The sequence below is a fragment of the Psammomys obesus genome, unplaced genomic scaffold (genome assembly GCF_907164565.1).
Source record: "Psammomys obesus unplaced genomic scaffold, mPsaObe1.curated_primary_1811, whole genome shotgun sequence".
Taxonomy (NCBI): Eukaryota; Metazoa; Chordata; class Mammalia; order Rodentia; family Muridae; genus Psammomys; species Psammomys obesus.
The window spans coordinates 18,331,756-18,352,485 of NW_026596039.1; the positions used below are offsets into that span (position 1 = coordinate 18,331,756).

The 20,730-nt window shown below is 56.2% G+C and overlaps 1 protein-coding gene across 1 annotated transcript in view; it reads left to right on the forward strand.

Moving 5' to 3' along the window:
• Positions 1-16,475, forward strand: part of Cspg4 (chondroitin sulfate proteoglycan 4) — a 34,802-nt gene extending 18,327 nt beyond the window's left edge. The window contains exons 3-10 of the mRNA XM_055622213.1: positions 1,519-5,061; positions 6,210-6,692; positions 6,937-7,113; positions 8,666-8,864; positions 8,950-9,084; positions 9,188-9,354; positions 12,779-12,962; positions 13,194-16,475. Coding sequence (XP_055478188.1) covers positions 1,519-5,061; positions 6,210-6,692; positions 6,937-7,113; positions 8,666-8,864; positions 8,950-9,084; positions 9,188-9,354; positions 12,779-12,962; positions 13,194-15,025 — 6,720 coding nt within the window. The 3' untranslated portion in view covers positions 15,026-16,475. The remainder of the gene's footprint in view (positions 1-1,518; positions 5,062-6,209; positions 6,693-6,936; positions 7,114-8,665; positions 8,865-8,949; positions 9,085-9,187; positions 9,355-12,778; positions 12,963-13,193) is intronic.
• The last annotated feature ends 4,255 nt before the right edge of the window (positions 16,476-20,730 follow it).

Below are 20,730 nucleotides of genomic sequence, written 5' to 3' on the forward strand. Positions count from 1 at the left end.
GTTCCTGGCACAATGGTTCTGCCCGCCAGCCGTCTCCAGTCTCACCTCCCCTCATAGGCCCTAGTGGGCCGCCTGGACTGGGAGCCGGGAAGTGCCTCCTGCGTCCCCCTTTCACCGCTATCCTCGCTATCACCTCTGCCTTCTCCTCTGCCTGTGCTTCTCTTCCCGTGCCTGACCAGTCTTCTCTCCTTGACATCTGTGTGTGAGGCGTGTTCCCTCTCCCAGGGAGATTCCCTGTGCTACTCACCTGGACCAAAGTGCCTCCCCGGGGGCTCCCCTTGCCCCTAAGCTCCGCTGTGATGTGGTGATACAATCTGTGGTGTTAATAGTGCCCTTTCCACCTGCCAACACCCTCTTGTGTTCTTATTCCACTCTTTAAGGCTAATTTTGTCAGCCAAAAGTCGTTTGGCTCTCTCTAGGATCTTCCACAATCATAGAGCGTTTAGGAACCCGGGTCTTAGGCTTGGACCCATCTGCTTTCACGGCCCATTGCATGCCTATTGTGGCTGCAGGGGGCAGGGGAGACAGTGCGGTGCCATCTTCCTCCGGCTGCCATGGCGCCTCACTGCCACAAGGTGTCACTTTGAGCCCAGGCCTGATGCAGCAGATACAGGCTGCCCACAGCCCCACAGAGATGCTTCATGCTTGGATTCCTGCGGTCCTGTACTCTGCTGCCACCCACTCCAGTTCTGGTGTCTGCTAGGTCCTCAGGCCCAGAGCATCCATGCCGGCAGGGTGGCCCAGTGGGTAGATGCACGCCTGTGCAGGCCTAATGGCCTGAGCTCAATCCCAGAACACACAAAGTGGCAGGAGGGAACGGACTACTCAGAGTTGTCCTCTGACCTCCACATGGGCCTACACATGTACACACACACACACACACACACACGCACACACAGGCACACACATACACTCACTCACACAAATCTCACTCACACAAATATACACACGCACGCGCACACATATACACTCACTTATACACACATATACATACACACACTTGGACACACACACATAAACTCACACATACACACGCGCACACACATACACACATATACATACATACACTTGGACACATACACACACACACACACACACACACACACACAAATAAGCAGATGAATCTTTAAGAAGAAAACACAGACTGTTTTCCCTCCTAAGGGGCTTCATCGGGGATTCCAGAGGGCCCATTGCTCCCCCAGGAGTCATTTTTCTAGAATCCACAGTAGGTTTTCCTGCCACCGCTCACCCAAGGAGAGAGAGGAAGAGAAGACTGTGCAAAGTCCTGCTTCAGCGGAGAACATTGCTCTGTGTGACTTTTTAGGGTCCGGGACAGTGTCTGAGTCACACTGGGGCCCTGAGTCATACCTACTTCACTTTGGTCCGCGCTTAGAGACAAGCGAGACAGTAGGGAGGGGAGGGCGGTGCTGTGGAAAGCCTTGGCCTCGTCTGTTGTGCTCAGTGTGGCGTAGACAGAGACTCCCCCGAGCCAGCCCTGATCTCCCTGTCTCTCTTCAGGTCAGACTCGTCCTGGGACAAAAGGAGCTGAGGCTGCAGACCCCGGCTGACGCAGTGCTGAGCGACTCTGCCCCCCACACCGTGGTGCTCACTGTCGCCAACAGCTGGGCTGTGCTGTCTGTGGACGGGCTCCTGAACACCTCTGCCCCGGTCCCGGAAGCCCACCTCGAGGTCCCCTACGGGGTCTTCGTGGGCGCCCCCGGAGGCCTTGACCTGCCGTACCTGAAGGGAATCAGCCGGCCGCTGCGGGGCTGCCTCCACTCGGCCATTCTCAACGGCCGCAACCTCCTCCGCCCACTGACCCCGGGCGTTCAGGAAGGCTGTGCCGAAGAGTTCTCTGCTGGTGAGGATGTGGGCCTGGGCTTCTCTGGACCCCACTCCCTGGCTGCCTTCCCTGCCTGGAACACTCAGGAGGAGGGCACGCTGGAGTTCACACTCACCACGCGGAGCCAGCAAGCCCCCCTGGCCTTCCAAGCGGGCGACCAGCGCGGCAACTTTATCTACGTGGACATATTTGAGGGCCACTTGCGGGCCGTGGTTGAAAAGGGCCAAGGCACCATGCTGCTCCGTAACAGCGTGCCCGTGGCCGATGGGCAGCCCCACGAGGTCAGCGTACACATAGATGTCCACCGGCTGGAGATCTCCGTGGACCAGTACCCGACGCGCACCTTCAACCGCGGGGTCCTCAGCTACCTGGAGCCGCGCGGCAGTCTCCTCCTGGGGGGGCTGGGCCCAGAGGCCTCTCGCCACCTCCAGGAACACCGCCTGGGCCTGGCACCAGGGGGCGCCAACATCTCCCTGGTCGGCTGCCTAGAGGATTTCAGCGTTAACGGCAGAAGGCTCGGCCTCCGGGATGCCTGGCTGACCCGTGACATGGCCGCGGGCTGCAGGCCCGAGGAAGAGGAGTACGAGGAGGAAGCCTACGGCCCGTACGAGACCTTCTCCACCCTGGCGCCGGGGGCCTGGCCAGCCGTGGAGCTGCCGGAGCCGTGCATCCCCGAGCCAGGACTGCCTCCCGTCTTCGCCAACTTCACCCAGCTGCTCACCATCAGCCCCCTGGTGGTGGCCGAGGGCGGCGCCGCCTGGCTGGAGTGGCGGCACGTGCAGCCCACGCTGGACCTGACGGAGGCGGAGCTGCGCAAGTCCCAGGTCCTGTTCAGCGTGAGCCAGGGCGCCCGCCACGGCGAGCTGGAGCTAGACATCCCGGGAGCGCAGACTCGGAAAATGTTCACGCTGCTGGACGTGGTGAACCGCAAGGCCCGCTTTGTCCACGACGGCTCCGAGGACACCTCTGACCAGCTGATGCTGGAGGTGTCGGTGACCGCCCGGGCGCCCGTGCCCTCCTGCCTGCGGAGAGGCCAGAGTTACATCCTACCCATCCAGGTAAACCCTGTCAACGACCCGCCGCGGGTCATCTTCCCGCACGGCAGCCTCATGGTGATCCTGGAACACACACAGAAGCCCCTGGGACCCGAGATTTTCCAGACCTATGATCCGGACACTGCCTGTGAGGGCCTCACCATCCAGCTCCTCGGTGCCGCCACCAGCGTCCCCGTGGAGCACCGCGACCAGCCCGGGGAGCCAGCCACTGAGTTTTCCTGCCGGGACCTGGAGGAGGGCAGCATGGTCTACGTCCACCGCGGCGGGCCCGCCCAGGACCTGACCTTCCGGGTCAGCGACGGGATGCAGGCCAGTGCTCCAGCCACGCTGAAGGTGGTGGCTGTCCGGCCGGCCATACAGGTCCACCACAGCACGGGGCTGCGCCTGGCCCAGGGCTCCGCCGCGCCCATCTTACCGGCCAACCTGTCGGTAGAAACGAACGCCGTCGGGCAGGATGTGAGTGTGCTGTTCCGAGTCACCGGCACCCTGCGGTTCGGGGAGCTGCAGAAGCAGGGGGCCGGGGGGGTGGAGGGCACCGAGTGGTGGGACACGCTGGCGTTCCACCAGCGCGACGTGGAGCAGGGCCGGGTGCGGTACCTGAGCACCGACCCGCGACACCACGCGCAAGATACGGTGGAGGACCTGACCTTGGAGGTGCAGGTGGGCCAGGAGACCCTGAGCAACCTGTCCTTCCCGGTGACCATCCAGAGGGCCACGGTGTGGATGCCGCAGCTCGAGCCTCTGCAGACGCAGAGCCCCCATCAGGAGACCCTCAGCCCCGCCCACCTAGAGGCTGCCCTGGAGGAGGGGGAGGCGGGCCCCCACCCTCACACCTTCCACTATGAGTTGGTTCAGGCCCCCAGGAAAGGCAACCTGCTGCTCCAGGGTTCGAGGCTGTCAGACGGCCAGAGCTTTACCCAGAATGACCTGCAGGCCGGTCGTGTGACCTACAGGGCCACCGCTCGGACCTCTGAGGCGGCCGATGACTCCTTCCGCTTCCGTGTCACGTCTCCGCCGCATTTCTCCCCGCTCTACACCTTCCCCATCCACATCGGCGGTGACCCGAATGCCCCCGTCCTCACCAACGTCCTTCTCGTGGTGCCCGAGGGAGGGGAGGGGGTCCTGTCTGCTGACCACCTCTTTGTCAAGAGTCTCAACAGTGCCAGCTATCTCTATGAGGTGGTGGAGCAGCCCCACCACGGCAGGTTGGCCTGGGGGGAGCCGAAGGGGAAGGCCACCCCAGTGACATCCTTCACCAATGACGACCTGCTCCACGGCCGGCTGCTCTACCAGCATGATGACTCTGAGACCACAGAGGACGATATCCCGTTTGTGGCCACACGCCAGGGCGAGGGCAGCGGTGACATGGCCTGGGAGGAGGTGCGCGGTGTCTTCCGGGTGGCCATCCAGCCTGTGAACGACCATGCCCCCGTGCAGACCGTCAGCCGGGTCTTCCATGTGGCCCGGGGCGGGCAGCGGCTGCTGACTACAGAGGATGTGGCCTTCAGTGATGCCGACTCAGGCTTCACCGACTCCCAGCTAGTGCTGACCCGCAAGGACCTCCTCTTCGGCAGCATCGTGGCTATGGAGGAGCCCACGCGGCCCATCTACCGCTTCACCCAAGAGGATCTCAGGAAGAAGCAAGTCCTATTCGTGCACTCCGGGGCCGACCATGGCTGGCTCCAGCTCCAAGTGTCTGACGGGCAACACCAGGCCACTGCCATGCTGGAGGTGCAGGCCTCAGAGCCCTATGTTCGAGTGGCCAACAGTTCTAGCCTCGTGGTTCCTCAAGGGGGCCAGGGCACCATTGACACAGCTGTGCTCCACCTGGACACCAACCTGGATATCCGAAGTGGAAATGAGGTCCACTACCATGTGACAGCTGGCCCTCACTGGGGGCAGCTGCTCCGAGATGGCCAGCCAGTCACCTCCTTCTCCCAACGGGACTTGCTGGATGGGGCCATTCTCTACAGCCACAATGGCAGTCTGAGCCCCCAGGACACCGTGGCCCTCTCTGTGGCAGCAGGCCCAGTGCACACGGACACCATCCTACAAGTGACCATTGCCCTGGAGGGACCCCTGTCCCCACTGCGACTGGTCCAGCACAAAAAGATCTACGTCTTCCAGGGGGAAGCGGCTGAGATCAGAAGGGACCAGCTGGAGGTGAGGAAAGGGGTGGTGAGCCTGGCCGTGGGCCGGGCAGAGGGGAACATCCATGAAGGGCATGGTCCTGCGGTGACTCGTGGTTAGGAGCATTGTGTGGCTTCAGTACTCGCCCACGTGTGTTGTAGTCCCACACGCTTCCGGGAAGTCTGTTAGGCATACATCTACCTGTTACGTGTCTTGAACCTCCATGTGTCACACACATGTGCCCTTGCTGTGGCTAACCATGGGAAATCTGGGCTCCAGCCAGACCCACAGGATGGCCGAGGCGGGGCCCAAGAATATGCACTCTGTGAAGTTCCCCAGGAGGTTACCGTGAGCAGTGGGCTCTGAGGAGTGCTGCCCCTCAGATCAGCAGGTCCTCAGCCCTTTCCCCAGACCCCACACCAGGACTTCGAGGGTCTAGGAAGCCTTTAATCACTCAGGGAGCTCACAGCACAACACTGACCGGAAGGCTCATTGCCTCGCCATGAAACTTTCCAGTTTTGAGGCCCTTCTGGTTCTCAGTGTTTTGGGCTTTGAGAAAGACCGTGACTAAACACGTCAGAAAGTGCCTACACTGGAGGAGGTAACATATAAGCCAAGCTGTGGTGATACACACCTTTAATCCTCGCACTCTGGAGGCAGAGGCAGGCAAAGCTTTACGAGTTCAAGGCTAGCCTGGTTTAGTTAGTGAGTTCAAGGTCTGCCGAGGTTCAAGAGAAGAGGTGGGGAGCAGAGAAAAAGGAAAATATGGGGTATGGACAGCAGAAACCGGAAGATGGTGTTCCAAGCAAAAAAGGCATGGAGTCAAATTACATGCAAAGTGGCATTTACAGTTTTTTGTGGCTAGGTCAGGCGGTGAGGGAGTACTCAGCCTCCTTTGAGCTAAACCTAGATAGGCAAACTTGCCTAAGACCCAGAGTCTGGGAGCCAGTGCTTCTGGGAATGGTGAGGGTGCCCTCTAGTGGTGCACAGTGGCAGCACTAACAGAGCCCCAGCTTAACCCTGATTCTGGTCATGCCACCCGCCACGGTGTGTGAACCCGAATGCATGCGACCAGCAATGCCCTTGCAGGATCAGCAGCATGTGGGCACCAAGCCTGTTCTGCCAGCTGGGGTCCACAACAGCCTGTGACCCTGTATGTCCCCACCGTCTCTGTTGGCCAGGTAGTCCAGGAGGCAGTGCTGCCTGCAGACATCATGTTCTCGTTGAGAAGCCCCCCAAACGCCGGCTACCTGGTGATGGTGTCCCACGGTGCCTCTGCAGAGGAGCCGCCCAGCCTGGACCCCGTGCAGAGCTTCTCCCAGGAGGAAGTGAACTCGGGCAGGGTTCTCTACCTGCACTCTCGCCCTGGAGCCTGGAGCGATTCCTTCTCCCTGGACGTGGCCTCGGGCCTGGGTGACCCTCTCGAGGGCATCTTCGTGGAGCTGGAGGTGCTGCCTACGGTCATCCCCCTGGATGTGCAGAACTTCAGCGTCCCTGAGGGCGGCACCCGTACCCTGGCCCCTCCGCTGCTCCAAATCACTGGGCCCTACTTCCCCACACTGCCAGGCCTTGCCCTACAGGTGCTAGAGCCACCACGTCACGGGGCCCTGCAGAAGGAGGAGCAGCCCCAGGACGGGAGCCTCAGCACTTTCTCCTGGAGAGAGGTACAGCTCTTCCAGAGACGCCAGTCAGCCCTGCCCTGGTTACTGGCACTGCTCTATGCTTTATGTCGTGTCTTCCTCTGGGGAATGGAAATTGTTTCCCACCCCACCCCCACTTCTCACCTGTGGAAATGGGTTCTCAAGGGATCTGCCCCCAACAACGGGGCATTAATGGTGCTGGGCCCAAGATCCCTGTGGAGTCTTAGGCTAGCTGAAGCCTGTCAGCCAGCCCTGTGTGTGCTTGTAGGTAGAAGAGCAGCTGATCCGCTATGTGCATGATGGGAGTGAGACACCGACAGACAGCTTTGTCCTGGTGGCTAACGCTTCAGAGATGGATCGCCAGAGCCAACCCATGTCCTTCACCGTCACCATCCTGCCTGTTAACGACCAACCCCCTGTCCTCACCACAAACACAGGCCTGCAGGTGAGTGCACCCCTCGGCCACACCATCTCTGCTCCAGGAAAGGGACGAGAGTCGCTTACGTCTCCCCTTCCCTCAGGCTCAGTTTCATCCTCTGTAAAATGGGTTCGCTGCCACATGCTAGGCTATTGGAAGAAGAGACGGGCAGTTGTGTGAAAACCAGAACACAGTTGTGAGGTGCTGTCACCGGGCGCTTACAGAGTGGGCAGTCTGGTTTTAGAAAGACCATGCTTGGTCCTGCTATCTCCCTGGACCCACCTGCAACAGGAGGCTTTCCCTCGAGCCGCAGACCCAAAACACCTAATGAGATTTATATAAGCCCCATGTGGTGGGCTGCAGGAGGGGAGCTCAAGTGTCACTGCAAATGAAGATCACAACTAGGCTTCCCAAGTTTCTCTCCTTTTAGGCTGCAGAACAACGGCACCCTGTCGTGCAGAGATAGAAGCTGAGGTCCAGACAGGGACAAAGCTCCGTGGCCACAAAAAGTGCTGGTGGAACGGAAAGGGTGTAGCTCGACAGGCCCCCATAGAACAACAGAGCTGAACTAAGCTTCGGATGGCAGCTTCTGGGGTGTAGACCGCCACCAGGGGTAGCTTTGGACAGTTGTAGAAGAGTAACTTTGGCTGTTTCTAGCATGGGATCTGTCTCTCACGGCTATCAATAGAGATAATTATATAGTATAGAGATAACTACATAGTATATGGTATAGTGTTCCCTGTGGGAGGTGGCTGAGGGCTGAGGGCACCTCGGATGAGTGGGTTTGGTCTAGGTAACTAAGGGTCACCTAGGACCACAGGTTGGAAATGCTATGTGGTGAGTTGGCCACTAGGTGGCAATATCCACCCGTGTTAAGCCCTCTGGACGTGCCTGACACTTCCTCTTGCTGGGACTCTAGGGGAGGAGTCGGGGATTCTTAGAAGAAAGTTTTCTCATTTGAGGGCCCCTACCCAGAAGGGCCCCAGTAACTGTCCCTGTGTCACATGGAACTGTACCCAGGAACAGGATCTTGCCCTGCTCCGGTAGGTAGCCAAAGGGGCCTCTCCTCCCCTGACTGAGAACTGAGAAGAAAATTCTCCACTCTCCTCTTTGCTCTCCACCTTGCTCCTGGCCTCCATCTGGCAGGAGACATGTTTCCAAGTATCCTGTGCTGGCCAATCCACCACCTCTGTCCTGTACCCACCCCTGCCAGGTGGTACATGCCGTGGCAGAAGGGACAAGGGCTCCCCGCCCACCAGTGAGATACAGATGAAGCAGCGTCAGAGTCGGGGTCTTTGGGAAGGAAGAATTTACTGGGTCAATCAGGAGCATTTCTAGGCAGAAGGTTATGGCCTGGCTTTGAGGTACAATTAAGAGTAGGACAGATGGAAAAGAAGGAGCTGAGGCTGAGGTGACCTAAGAGAATGAGGTGGAAGGCCCTGTATGTGGTGGAGCCCGGATGGCACGGACATCCATGACAGCTGAGTAGAGCAAGGTGGGGCCCTGGTGCCAGTGCCAGGAGGAAGGGGAGTGGGGCAGGCACGATGTGAACAGAACTTTCACAGGTCTGTGTCCCCAGATCTGGGAGGGGGCCACTGTGCCCATCCCCCCCGAGGCCCTCAGGGGCACAGACAATGATTCTGGGCCAGAAGACTTGGTCTACACCATCGAGCAGCCCAGCAATGGACGGATAGTGCTGAGGGTAGCGCCAGACTCTGAGGTCCGCCGCTTCACACAGGCCCAGCTGGACAGTGGGCTCGTGCTCTTCTCACACAGAGGTGGGTGCCAAGTAGGTTCTTCAGCCCCTGGGGTACGGAGCTGCCTTGGGCCAGCGGGATCCAGACCCACCCCTTGTGCTTCCAGGAGCCCTGGAAGGCGGCTTCCACTTCAGCCTCTCTGATGGCGCACACTCTTCTCCTGGACATTTCTTCCGAGTGGTGGCCCAGAAGCAGGTGCTCCTGTCATTGGAGGGCAGCCGGAAGTTGACTGTCTGTCCAGGTAGGTCCACATGCTGGGTAGCTGGGACAGAATTGAGGGCGATGGCGCAGGATCCTTGCCTTGGTCTCTAGCAGAAGCTGACAGGCTCCTTGGTGCTTTACAGAGTCTGTGCAGCCGCTGAGCCCCCGGAGCCTGAGCGCCAGCTCCAGCACAGGCACTGACCCGAGACACCTGCTGTACCGGGTGGGGAGAGGCCCCCAGCTTGGCCGGCTTTTCCACGCCCAGCAAGGGAGTACAGAGGAGGCCTTGGTGAACTTCACCCAGGCTGAGGTAAGGGCCTCGCTCCTCAGCCACGACACAGACCCCAACTTTACCTCACGTGGCTGCCAGCCTGAGCACACACATAACTGGCAGCTAAGCTTTCCTAGACACAGCCCCATTTCAGGGTTAGGCCTCCAGAAGGAAGCTACAACTGGATCCTAGAGGCTGAAAAGGGCCCAATAAGGAGAAGTGAGGTACCTAGCAGCTGGTGATGAGCTGAGCTTGCTTCAGGGGGACAGAGTTTGGGATAAAGTTGGGCTTGGGGCTCAGGGCAGGTGGCAGAGAAGAAGCAAGCAAGCTGGGAGGAGGTGAATCACCAAGCTGAAGGACGCTGTCATTGCTCTTTGGAACAGAGTTCCTAGGGCACACCAGGGCCACCCATCCCAATCCTAATTCCCAGATTCAAGTCGAGGCTGGCTGAGCTGCAAGGTGCCAGGACTGTTAGTGCTAACCTGGTGGGGACCAGCAGTCTTCACTTACCTCACCACATCAGTGGGTTGGTCCCCAGGGGGTCTGAGGCACTGTGAGCAGCTCCTTCCAGCCATGGGGGGGGGGGGACATGCTCTCTGAGCAAACACACACGGTGCTCCCACCCAGAGGCCGTGCGCGCACATGAAACTCAAGCGTGACCCGGATTATTTCTATACGAGCAGGACGCAGGAGGACACTGCTGGATCTGCAGCACTGCAGAACTTTCCAGAGGGGCTTCACCTGGCCCTTGAAAATGGCAGGACCCACCCCGGGGTCTCTTTCCTTCCCCTCGGAGGCCTCCTGGGCCCTGCAAGTTTCTTTCTATACCCCATCAGGGTGGGCCCTCCCCCCTGAGAAGTACCCAGATGGAGGAGCTAGCAGAGGGAAGCAACTCCCACCCATCCGGTAGCGCAGAGGAGGAAACTAGCTTAGCTCAGGTCTGTCAAATCATTTGCTGGGCTTGAGTTTACTCATCTCCTGGGCTCTAGCATCTACCACAGCCCCTTTCTGGCCCCTCCCCACAATGAAATCGGCCAGTGGCTAGGGGCAGCTGTATGCCCTGAGTCACCGGGCGTCTTGTTATCAGAGACCAGGAAGGAGAGACTAGGACAAGGCCATGAGCACCCCTCCCCCACCCAACAATTCCCCACAGTCCAGCAACCGGAAGGACCAGACTGAATGGCCACCAGGGGGCCAAAGTGGCAGTGCCACCCAGGAGGCTGGAAAGAGGCTACGTGGCACGGACACCCTCCTCCACTGGAAGAGGCCAGGCAGCAGGAAGTGGTGGCTTGGCAGTACCACTGCCCTTTAAGACTCTGGGCTGGACAGGGCAGGGCTCAGGTAACCTCAACTTGCAGGCAAAGAAATGCATATGGAGGTCAGGTGATTTCATTCAGTATACTCGGCTAGTAAGAAGAAAAACCGAGACTGAGCCTTCTGACTGTGCCTTCCCCTAAGGACACTGTGCCCCAGAGCTTGGGAGAGCCCTGCATGGTGGCACTGAGTTTGGCCTTTTTCCCATCCAGGCCTTCTCCTACAAGAGCACTGATAACCAGGCATCATATTGACCTCTATCACTGCCTCTGGAGGTCTCCATTTCCCACCATGCCCACCATCAGCCTGGGCTAGAAGTTACAACTGTCAAGCTTCAATCCTTTAGAATACATCTGGCCCACAGATGTGTTTTATTTGAACACACATTTAATATTTTAACATTAGTTGTCAACATTGAAGCCTTAGGAAATTTCACACAAGCCTGATACATGGATTCTTCAAAGGCCTGTGTTCCTTCGTGTAGCAAACCACGGAGGAGGAGCCAGTCTCTTAGCACAGATTCCCAGTGTAGACAGCACAACCCCACCGTACTGCTCTGGGCCTCTTAAGACTGCCTGCTCACAACGATCACACTCCATTTCTCTTTCACTATTGCACAAATCCTGTTTTCCTGAAAGGAAAATCTGTGTCTTCTAAACGGGGAAGGGGGGGAAGGACAAAGACAAGGCATGAGTGTGTGTCTTGATTAGGAGGTAGAGGAAACAAATTTCTTTACAGAAACAAAGACTGTCACTGGTGTTCAGCGTACACACGGCCCTAAAGAATAGGTGCTACTATCTTAGAGTCGTGCAACAAGAAGTTGAGGTCTCATGAATAACAATGGAGTCTTTGTGGTTAGACAGTGAGCTACTGCAGCATTTGAGCCAGTGTGAGCTGAAATGCTGATCACATACTGGCTGCTTGGGAGGCTGAGGCAGGAGACTGACTTGATCTTGGGAGGCCTGGGGTGGAATGGGAGAAAAAACTTGCAGTAACCCAGGCAGGGTGGTGAGGGAGAAAAGAGCCCAGGAGGACTCTGGGGTTTCCCCTGAGGCACTCAACAGCAGAGCTGCTGTCATGGTGATATAGTCTTGGGAGGTGAGGCCACCGGGCACATCTGGGCCTTGAAATGTCTGTTAGCTGTTTCTGTGCAGCAAAAGACACAGGTGGAAATCTGAGAGCGGAGCTCCAGTGAGTATGTAGATCATGAGACCATGTCACGGGTCGATGGGGATCAGGACCAGCAGAGTCTATGCCATATGGGGACCAAAGCAGAACATCCCATCCCAGGTGTTTCACTGTGTCAAGGGATGCTCAGCAGTCAGGGAGCCCCAAGTCCCAGTCTGTGGATCTAATGCCCAGGGCCCATTAGTGCCCTTGATGAAAACGGGTTTAGCAACACCATGAGAAATTCCTGAGTGGAGTGGGCTGAGAATGTGTGGTGACAGTGGGGACTATTCCTGGGGAATTTTGCTGCAGTGAAAAGAGGGAGGTGGCAAATGCCAGCAGAAAATACAAACTGAAGTCTGGGGATGTAGCTCAGTTGGAAGAGTGCCTGCCTATCATGCATGATACCCTGGTTTCAATCATCACCACCACATAAAACTGGCATTTTAGCAAGTTCTAGGTCAGAGTAGGATGCATGAAACCTTCTCCCAAGGTAAAAGAAAAGTAAATTCAAGAGTAATTTTCTTTAAGAAGAAAGAAAAAAATAACTTGGTTACCTAGCAAAAAAAAAAAAAAAAAAAAATCTATTTGGGAGAAAGCTGACATGGCAGAAGGGAGACTACAAGCGGTGTCTGTGGGCAGCAAAGGGGAGGGGAGCCATCTCGAAGGAGGAAGGACCGCTTTCATTGGAAACATGAATAAATGACCGATTTCCCCAGCTGGAGCTAGGGCTGAGCTTAGGCTTCTGGCTTTGGAGGCCAGCTGTTCCCTGAACATAATTACCTAACGGTGATCCTTTGAACCAGTGAGGTGGAGCGCAGCCGACACAGGCCTAGGTTCATCCAGGAGAACTCAGTGAAGCTGGCACTGGGGTGTGGGGAGATTGGAGTGCCAGTACCTGCCAGCCCGATGGGGAGCTTCCAGGCACCACAGAATGCACACCCGTCACACCCGTCACACCCAACCGAGATGTCTCCCCCAGGTGAATGCTGGGAATATTCTCTACGAGCATGAGATGTCCTCTGAGCCCTTCTGGGAAGCCCACGACACCATTGGTCTCCTGCTGTCCTCACCACCCGCCAGGGAAGTGGCTGCCACCCTTGCTGTGGTTGTGTCTTTCGACGCTGCCTGTCCCCAGCGCCCCAGCCGCCTCTGGAGAAACAAAGGTGAATAGCATGATGGGATGGCAAGGTTGAGGATTCAGAGAAATGTCCCAAATGGAGGGATAGAGGCCTACCTAGCAGCTTCTGGCTCAGTCCCAGGACATAGGAAGTTATGGGGAACACAGACATCAGAGGAAGGCACAGATTTGCCCTGGGGTCTCCCTTCTGAGAATTCATAACTCTTCTTCCAGTGGACTGCACCTTCATAGCCTATGTCTCATCCCCCACCCCCAGGTCTCTGGGTCCCTGAGGGCCAGCGGGCCAAGATCACTGTGGCTGCCCTTGATGCCTCCAACCTCCTAGCCAGTGTTCCAGCATCCCAGCGTGCTCGGCATGATGTGTTCTTCCAGGTCACACAGTTCCCTACCCGGGGCCAGCTCTTGGTGTCTGAAGAGCCACTCCATGCCGGGAGGTCCCACTTCCTGCAATCTGAGCTGGCTGCAGGACAGCTGGTCTATGCCCATGGTGGTGGGGGCACCCAGCAGGATGGCTTCCGCTTCCGCGCCCACCTCCAGGAACTGTCAGGGGCTCCTGTGTCAGGACCCCAAACCTCTGAGGCCTTCAGCATCACTGTGCGGGATGTGAATGAGCGGCCACCTCAGCCACAGGCCTCCATTCCACTCCGTGTCACCAGGGGCTCACGAGCGCCTGTCTCTCGAGCCCAGCTCAGTGTGGTAGACCCAGACTCGGCTCCAGGGGAGATTGAGTATGAAGTACAGAGGGCACCCCACAATGGCTTCCTGAGCCTGGCTGGGGACAACACCGGGCCTGTGACCCACTTCACACAGGCCGATGTGGACGCAGGGCGGCTGGCCTTCGTGGCAAATGGGAGCAGTGTGGCTGGCGTCTTCCAGTTGAGCATGTCTGATGGAGCCAGCCCCCCAATACCCATGTCCCTGGCTGTGGATGTCTTGCCATCCACCATAGAGGTGCATCTGCAAGCACCCCTTGAGGTGCCCCAAGCTTTGGGACGCTCCTCACTGAGCCGGCAGCAGCTCCAGGTGATTTCAGATCGTGAGGAGCCGGATGTAGCATACCGCCTCACTCAGGGGCCCCTCTATGGGCAGCTGCTGGTGGGCGGGCAGCCCGCCTCTGCCTTCAGCCAGCTGCAGGTAGACCAGGGGCAAGTGGTCTTCGCCTTCACCAACTTCTCCTCGTCTCAGGATCACTTCCGAGTCCTGGCTCTGGCCAGGGGCGTGAATGCATCAGCCACTGTAAATGTCACAGTGCAGGCTCTGCTGCGCGTGCGGGCAGGTGGGCCATGGCCTCAGGGTGCCACCCTGCGCCTTGACCCCACTGTGCTGGATGCCAGTGAGCTGGCCAACCGCACAGGCAGTATGCCCCACTTCCGGCTCCTGGCAGGACCCCGATATGGCCGCGTGGTCCGTGTGTCCCAAGCCCGAACAGAACCTAAGAGCAACCGACTTGTGGAACATTTCACTCAGCAGGACCTGGAAGAGGGACGGCTGGGGCTGGAGGTGGGCCGGCCAGAGGGTAGGTCAACTGGCCCAGCAGGTGACAGTCTTACTCTGGAGTTGTGGGCAAGGGGCGTCCCGCCTGCCGTGGCTCTGCTGGACTTTGCCACGGAGCCTTACCATGCGGCCAAGTCCTACAGTGTGGCCCTACTCAGTGTCCCTGAAGCTGCTCGGACAGAAACAGAGAAACCAGGAAGAAGCACCCCTACTGGCCAGCCAGGCCAAGCAGCATCCAGCCCCGTGCCCACTGCGGCCAGGGGCGGTTTCCTGGGCTTCCTAGAGGCCAACATGTTCAGCGTCATCATCCCTGTGTGCCTGATCCTCCTGCTTCTGGCCCTCATCTTGCCCCTGCTCTTCTACCTCCGCAAACGCAACAAGACAGGCAAGCACGACGTCCAGGTGTTGACCGCCAAACCCCGCAACGGCCTGGCTGGTGACACAGAGACCTTTCGAAAGGTTGAGCCAGGCCAAGCCATTCCACTCACAACTGTGCCTGGCCAGGGACCCCCAGGAGGCCAGCCTGACCCAGAGCTACTGCAGTTTTGCCGGACACCCAATCCTGCCCTCAGGAATGGCCAGTACTGGGTGTGAGACCTGGCCTGTGCCCAGAGGCTGCCCACCCGCCAGGCCCACTGCTCTGTACTCTGGTCTGGCCTGAGGATCTCCAGGGCCGAAAAGACCTGGAGATGGCAGGGGTGGAGGGAACTGGGAGACAGACAGTCTAGAGATCCTGGAATGGGTGGAGTGAAGAGCCGGGACCTTCCTCAGCTCACTTAGACCTGGAGAACCACAGGGGCCAAGGTGACAGGCAACTAAAGCCAACTCGCTACAGAAAACAGGGTTACATCCTAGATGGGTCACAATTCTGGGTCCTGGGTCTGTGGCAGAGAAGTCATACCTGACCCAGGCTACCAGGGTCAGAAGAAGAGAGCACCCTGGGTTTTCCACTCCAGATCTGGCCATTTTGCTGTCTCTGAAGAACAGACTGTCCCACTCTGGTGTTGTCCTGAAGCTGAATGGGGAGGAATGATCGCCAATAGATTAATATATTCAAGGTGCACAATGGGTGGGTTGCTCTGGGGCTGGTTAATTTAAGGCATCAAAGCTATTTAACACGGTGCTAGGCTATCCAGGCCTGCTGAGGCCCTGGAGTATATGGGACAGAGAAAGGGTCTGAAGCCATTTCACCCACGGAGCCCTGTGGTAAAAGCACTGAAGCATCGGTTAGCAGCCTTCAGTGCCTGGATTGGGGGCTTTGAAGGCCACTCTGATGGCCATGCTCTCCTCAAGACTAGCGAGCAGGCAAACTGGGGCATCTGACTTCATGGAGCCTTGATGAATGGTGCTTCAGAGGCCCCGGACAGCTGCGCATTGTTTGTGTTTGACTGTGCTCTGGGCTCTTATCCATGGCAGACTTCGCTCCCCTGGGGCAGGCAGGCCATGTGGCCCAGCTTCATGGGGGTGGGGAGGGACAGATCTGGGCAGACTCTTGAATTTCCACCTCCTGGAGCTTCCTGAAGTCCTCTACTTTCACCTGTACAGATGGGCTGTTTGTTGAGATGGGACCAAAGCCCTTACCCTACAGGGAACTTCAGGGAAAACAATAAAAATAAGTGCTCCCAAGCCCTCGACTTCTCAGCCTGGGTTTTGGCCCCCACAGCCCTGTTCCTCCCTGCCTCCTTTTCTTGTGCTTGCAACAGCAAAAGTGAGGGAAATGGGGTGGGGAAGCCAAAGCTTGGGCCGCAGTGCATAAAGGGAAGATTCAGGCATGTGGGCTTCTATATGGAAGCTTTTACTATCTCCATCCTTCACCACGAGGACTAAAGTACTTTTCTAAAGGAGAGGAAGCAATACAGACACACAAAAGCCATGCGCCCTAGGGCATGTCATTCAGCTAGCAATGGGTCCTGGGATGCCAAGTCTCCAAAAGAACGGGCATTATATGAGTTACAAGGCAAACAGAATCCTCTGGCCCTCCCTAAAAGAAGATGATGCAAGACCAGGGGCAAACAAATTGTGGAACAGGGGATCCTCCTGTCCTGAGAATGCACTGAAGTCATTAGAAAAGAAAGATAAAGCGGAGTTCGTGTCACTTGCCTGTGATCCCAGCACTTGGGAGGCAGGAGCAGGAAAATGAGTTCTCAGTCATTCTCGGCCACATAGAAAATTCAAGGCCAACCTGGGCTACCTGAGACCCTGTCAGATCGAGCAAGAGAGGGAGACAATCCATGCCTGGGGCTGGGGAAGGAGGATTAGGATTCCTTGGAGCCTAAGTACAGGCAGGTTAGAGGTGAAGAGTGGAAACCAGCCTTCGACAGCTGACCTGTATCTAGGGACCAGGATGACCTTTTCATGTGTCTTAGCATCTGTAACATTTGAGCCTCCTCACCATCCTGCTGCCAGACTACCCTGCCTCATGGCATGATGCCCCTTTTAAAAAGAGCCTCTCAGAGGGTTCAGGCAGGAAACTTGGGATCCAGGTGTGTCACTGACGAAAAGGTCTCCAGAGGAAAGGAGGGACAGGGAGACAGAACCAGGAAGGCATGAAAGTCAACTAGTCACACAGCGAAGTAATGGTAGATAAGACCCAGCAAGGCTTCAGTGGTGCCACCCAGAACAGTACTACCTTGAAAAATCACTGCCCCCTGAAAAATGGCCAGAGGGGCCTGTAGCCTTGGGGCTAACTCTGGCCTCCAGAAATGTTCTGCATCTTAAGCTCCCAAGACTAGCTTCCTTTTATAAACTTGATGTGTCTGGTCCCTAGGTTAGGAAGATCAAGCCAAGTGTCCCCACACAACACTCACAGCTCTGCCTTGCCACTCCCAGGAAATTAAGGCTGGATCCTCAGGGCCTTGATATCTGGGGCCGGTCTCCACCCCTGAAAGTGTAAGCAGAGATGTAGGTGACAGACCTGCCAGGCAGGATCTGCCTTCGTCTCCTCTTTCCCCTGGAGGACTGACAACACCCTGTATTCACACAGCCTGCCCTGCCCTGCCCCCAGGCACTGGTGCAGGCTGACACAGCTCTACTGCTGTGAGCCTGGGCTAGGTGGTGAGACGGTGCCCAGGCATTGTGCCCACAGCCCTGCTATGACCTGAGAGAGTCTTTCACTACACAGCAGAGCTGAGGACCTAACAAGTGTGTGTGTGTGTGTGTGTGTGTGTGTGTGTGTGTGTGTGTGTTTCAACCCTTTCAAAAATACTTCTAAACCTTAAGGGTGGGATTCCATCCCCTCTTGTAAATCACTCACGGGGGCCGAGGCTGGGATATACAGCTGAGTGGTAGAATGCAGGGCTGGAGAGAGTCCTCAGGGGTTTGATTCCCAGCACCCACATGGTGGTTTACAACCTCCGTTCTGGGGGATCCATCACTCTCCTCTGGCTTCTGTGGGCAATAGACACACGCATCACACACAAACATACATGCAGGTAAAACATCCATACACTTAAAAAAACTAAAGCATAAGAAAAGCCTTGCCTAGCATAAGATCCCAAATTCAATCTCTAGCAAAACTAAGGAAGAGGGGGAACAAAAAACCAATTCTACCATCTTCCTTCCTAAGGGACTTGTTCCTTCTAGGCTCTGGAGATAGATAGGAACTGATCTGTGGACCACATTAAAAGGCTGGAGAGATGGCTCAGAGGTTAAGAGCACTGGCTGCTCTTCCAGAGGTCCTGAGTTCAATCCCAGCATCCACATGGTGGCTCACAACTATCTATACTGGGATCTGATGCCCTCTCCCTGGCATGCAGGTGTACATGCAGATAGAGCACTCATATACATAAAAAATAAAAAGATGTTGAAAACTGCAGGACATGGTGGCACACACCTGTAATCCCAGCACTCAGGGAGACAGAGGCAGGCGGATTTCTGTGAGTTCGAGGCCAGCCTGGTCTACGAAGTGAGTTCAGGACAGCCACGGCTAAGTAGAGAAACCCTGTCTCAAAAAAGACAAAACAAAACAAACAAAAAAGATGCGGAAAATGCACATGGTTATATATGTGAACATGGGTTCGCTCATAGCATTTGGACACAAGATACAGAGATTGGTAACTGACTGTATATATGTAATCCATGAAGAATGTGCACAAGCTTTGACAAATGTGTCCTTTGCCTATGGCCCCCCCAAAAGCCTAGGAGCCAAGGGGGCAAGACAGCCTGCACATTAAAGGAACAATACCAACATCATTGAAAAGAGCTGGTCGGGTGGTGGTGGCGCACACTTTTCATCTCAGCACTCCAGAGGCAGAGGCAGGTGGGTCTCTGTGAGTTCAAGGCCATCCTGGTCTACAGAGTGAGCTTCGGAACAGCCAAGGCTGAGAAACCCTATCTCGGGGGAGAGGGGGGTGAGGAGGAGAACCCATGGCTGTATGGAGGGTTTTCCACAGGAACCTAGATCCCCAGATCTCTAGGTCCCCAGCTTGAAAACATTGCCTGTTGGCCTAATAGTTTAGCCTCTTAGAGTCTAAAGAAGGGAGCCCTTAGAAGATAGCCCTTTAAGTATGGTTGCTAAGGCACTTACGAGTTCACTGAGTTAGAACACTCATCTTCCAAGCACTTCCAGGGAAGAGCTTCCTCCAACTCCAACTTAATCTCCTCTGACCAACAGAAACTGCTAGAGCTGCTGGCATCTTCCTCACTTCCCAGAAGAGACAGATCTTAAAGGAGTGATGGTCCCAGGGCAGACCTCCAGATTCTTTGGTTGGGTCCCTTTCGTGTCTACAATATGAGGAGTCCTGACAAGTACGTAAGACTGGCTTGATGTCCATCTTCCCCTGGGGTCCCTCACAGTAAGTGCTCTATCCTATGCACTTTGCAGTTACTCCTAAGATTACTCAGGCCTTGGCACAAGGAGCCAAATTTCTGTGGTAGGTGCAAACAGAAATCTGCTTAGTCCTTCCCGAAATGCCCCAGGGATTCCAACAAGTAACTAACAAACTACGCTCGAAGTGTACCTCAAGCCAGTGGAGCTGGTCAGTTAGGAGAGGTCCAGAATGGGAGGGCGAGCTGACTCTGTCTGCCCTCTTCTCTCCCGACCTTGCTGGGCATTTCCCCTGACAGACAGCAGGCAACCACAGGAGCTAAGCACGTTTCCATCCTCAGTGTAATGAATCATAGTCTTTAACCGATGGCTGCTGCCCTCCTAAAGGGCGTCACCTCCTCAGAGAGCCTCCTGTGGCCACCAAGATAATGAATGGGTTGAACTGTGTTCCTCTCCTTTTCAGATGTGGAACAACCCTTGGCTAAATCAAGCGGTAACCAAGAAAGGACTTTTCTACATAAACAGAAGTGAGGCTGGGGCTGGAGTTCTCCTGTCCCCAAACCTGAGCACTGCCAGCTAGAGGCTGAAGCTAATCTCAAGATAACTTTCCCATGCTCTGTCGGGGCGGTTTGCAGAGGATTCACAGGACCCGGGTTCTGGGTCCTGATGCTCAGATGATATGGGTTGTCCTCTCTGCTGCTCAAAGTGCTCTGTGGGCTAACAGCATTATTATTGAACTATTTAGAAATAAAGGGTGGGTAAGCAGGGCATGGTGGCTTCATGCCCATCCTCTCAACACTTGAGAGGTAGAGGCAGGAGAATCAGAAGATCAAGGCCAGACTCTGGGACATACCAAGTTCTGAGGCCAGCCTATAGGAGACCCTATCTCAAAGATAAAAGATAAAAGAAATGAAGAACCATGTATGGCTGCAGCTCAATGGCAGAGCATCACTCACCCAAAAGTGTATAAAGCTGCAGGTCCAATCTCCAATGCTACAAAAAGGAAACGAAGACTCCCAGGCCCTTCTCCAGATGGCTGAGTGAGATTTTAACAAGGCTTCAGGCAGTCAGAATACATTCAGCACACTCAAGTTTACGGCACATTGAAGAATGCTCCTCAACCTGGAACTAACTCCTTTTACTAAGGGGCTGGAGCAAGGCAGGTCACAGTCACATAGTCAGTGGCTGGGTTGGAAGGAGTCAGGCCACACAACCCTGTCCAAGAGTTTTGACTTTTACTTCCTGATGCCATTTATGCTTCTTTGTACATTTAATAAATTCCCCTCCGTGCCCTACCTTAGGGTAGGGTTCAGAGATGTGTTCTAACCACAGGGTACTCCACCAAGATCAGAAAGAAGCTGAGTAGAGACTGTTGGCAACCAGGTCTGACCTGGAGGCGGGCCTGCAGGGAACAGCCCACTCCCACCCCTGCCTCCCAAAGGCAGCAGTCCCGGGCGAGTGCAGCAGCCCCAAACACACTGCCCTCTGCAGCAGGGCTAGTCCCGCCTCGCAACGAGAAGGACAGAGATGTGTG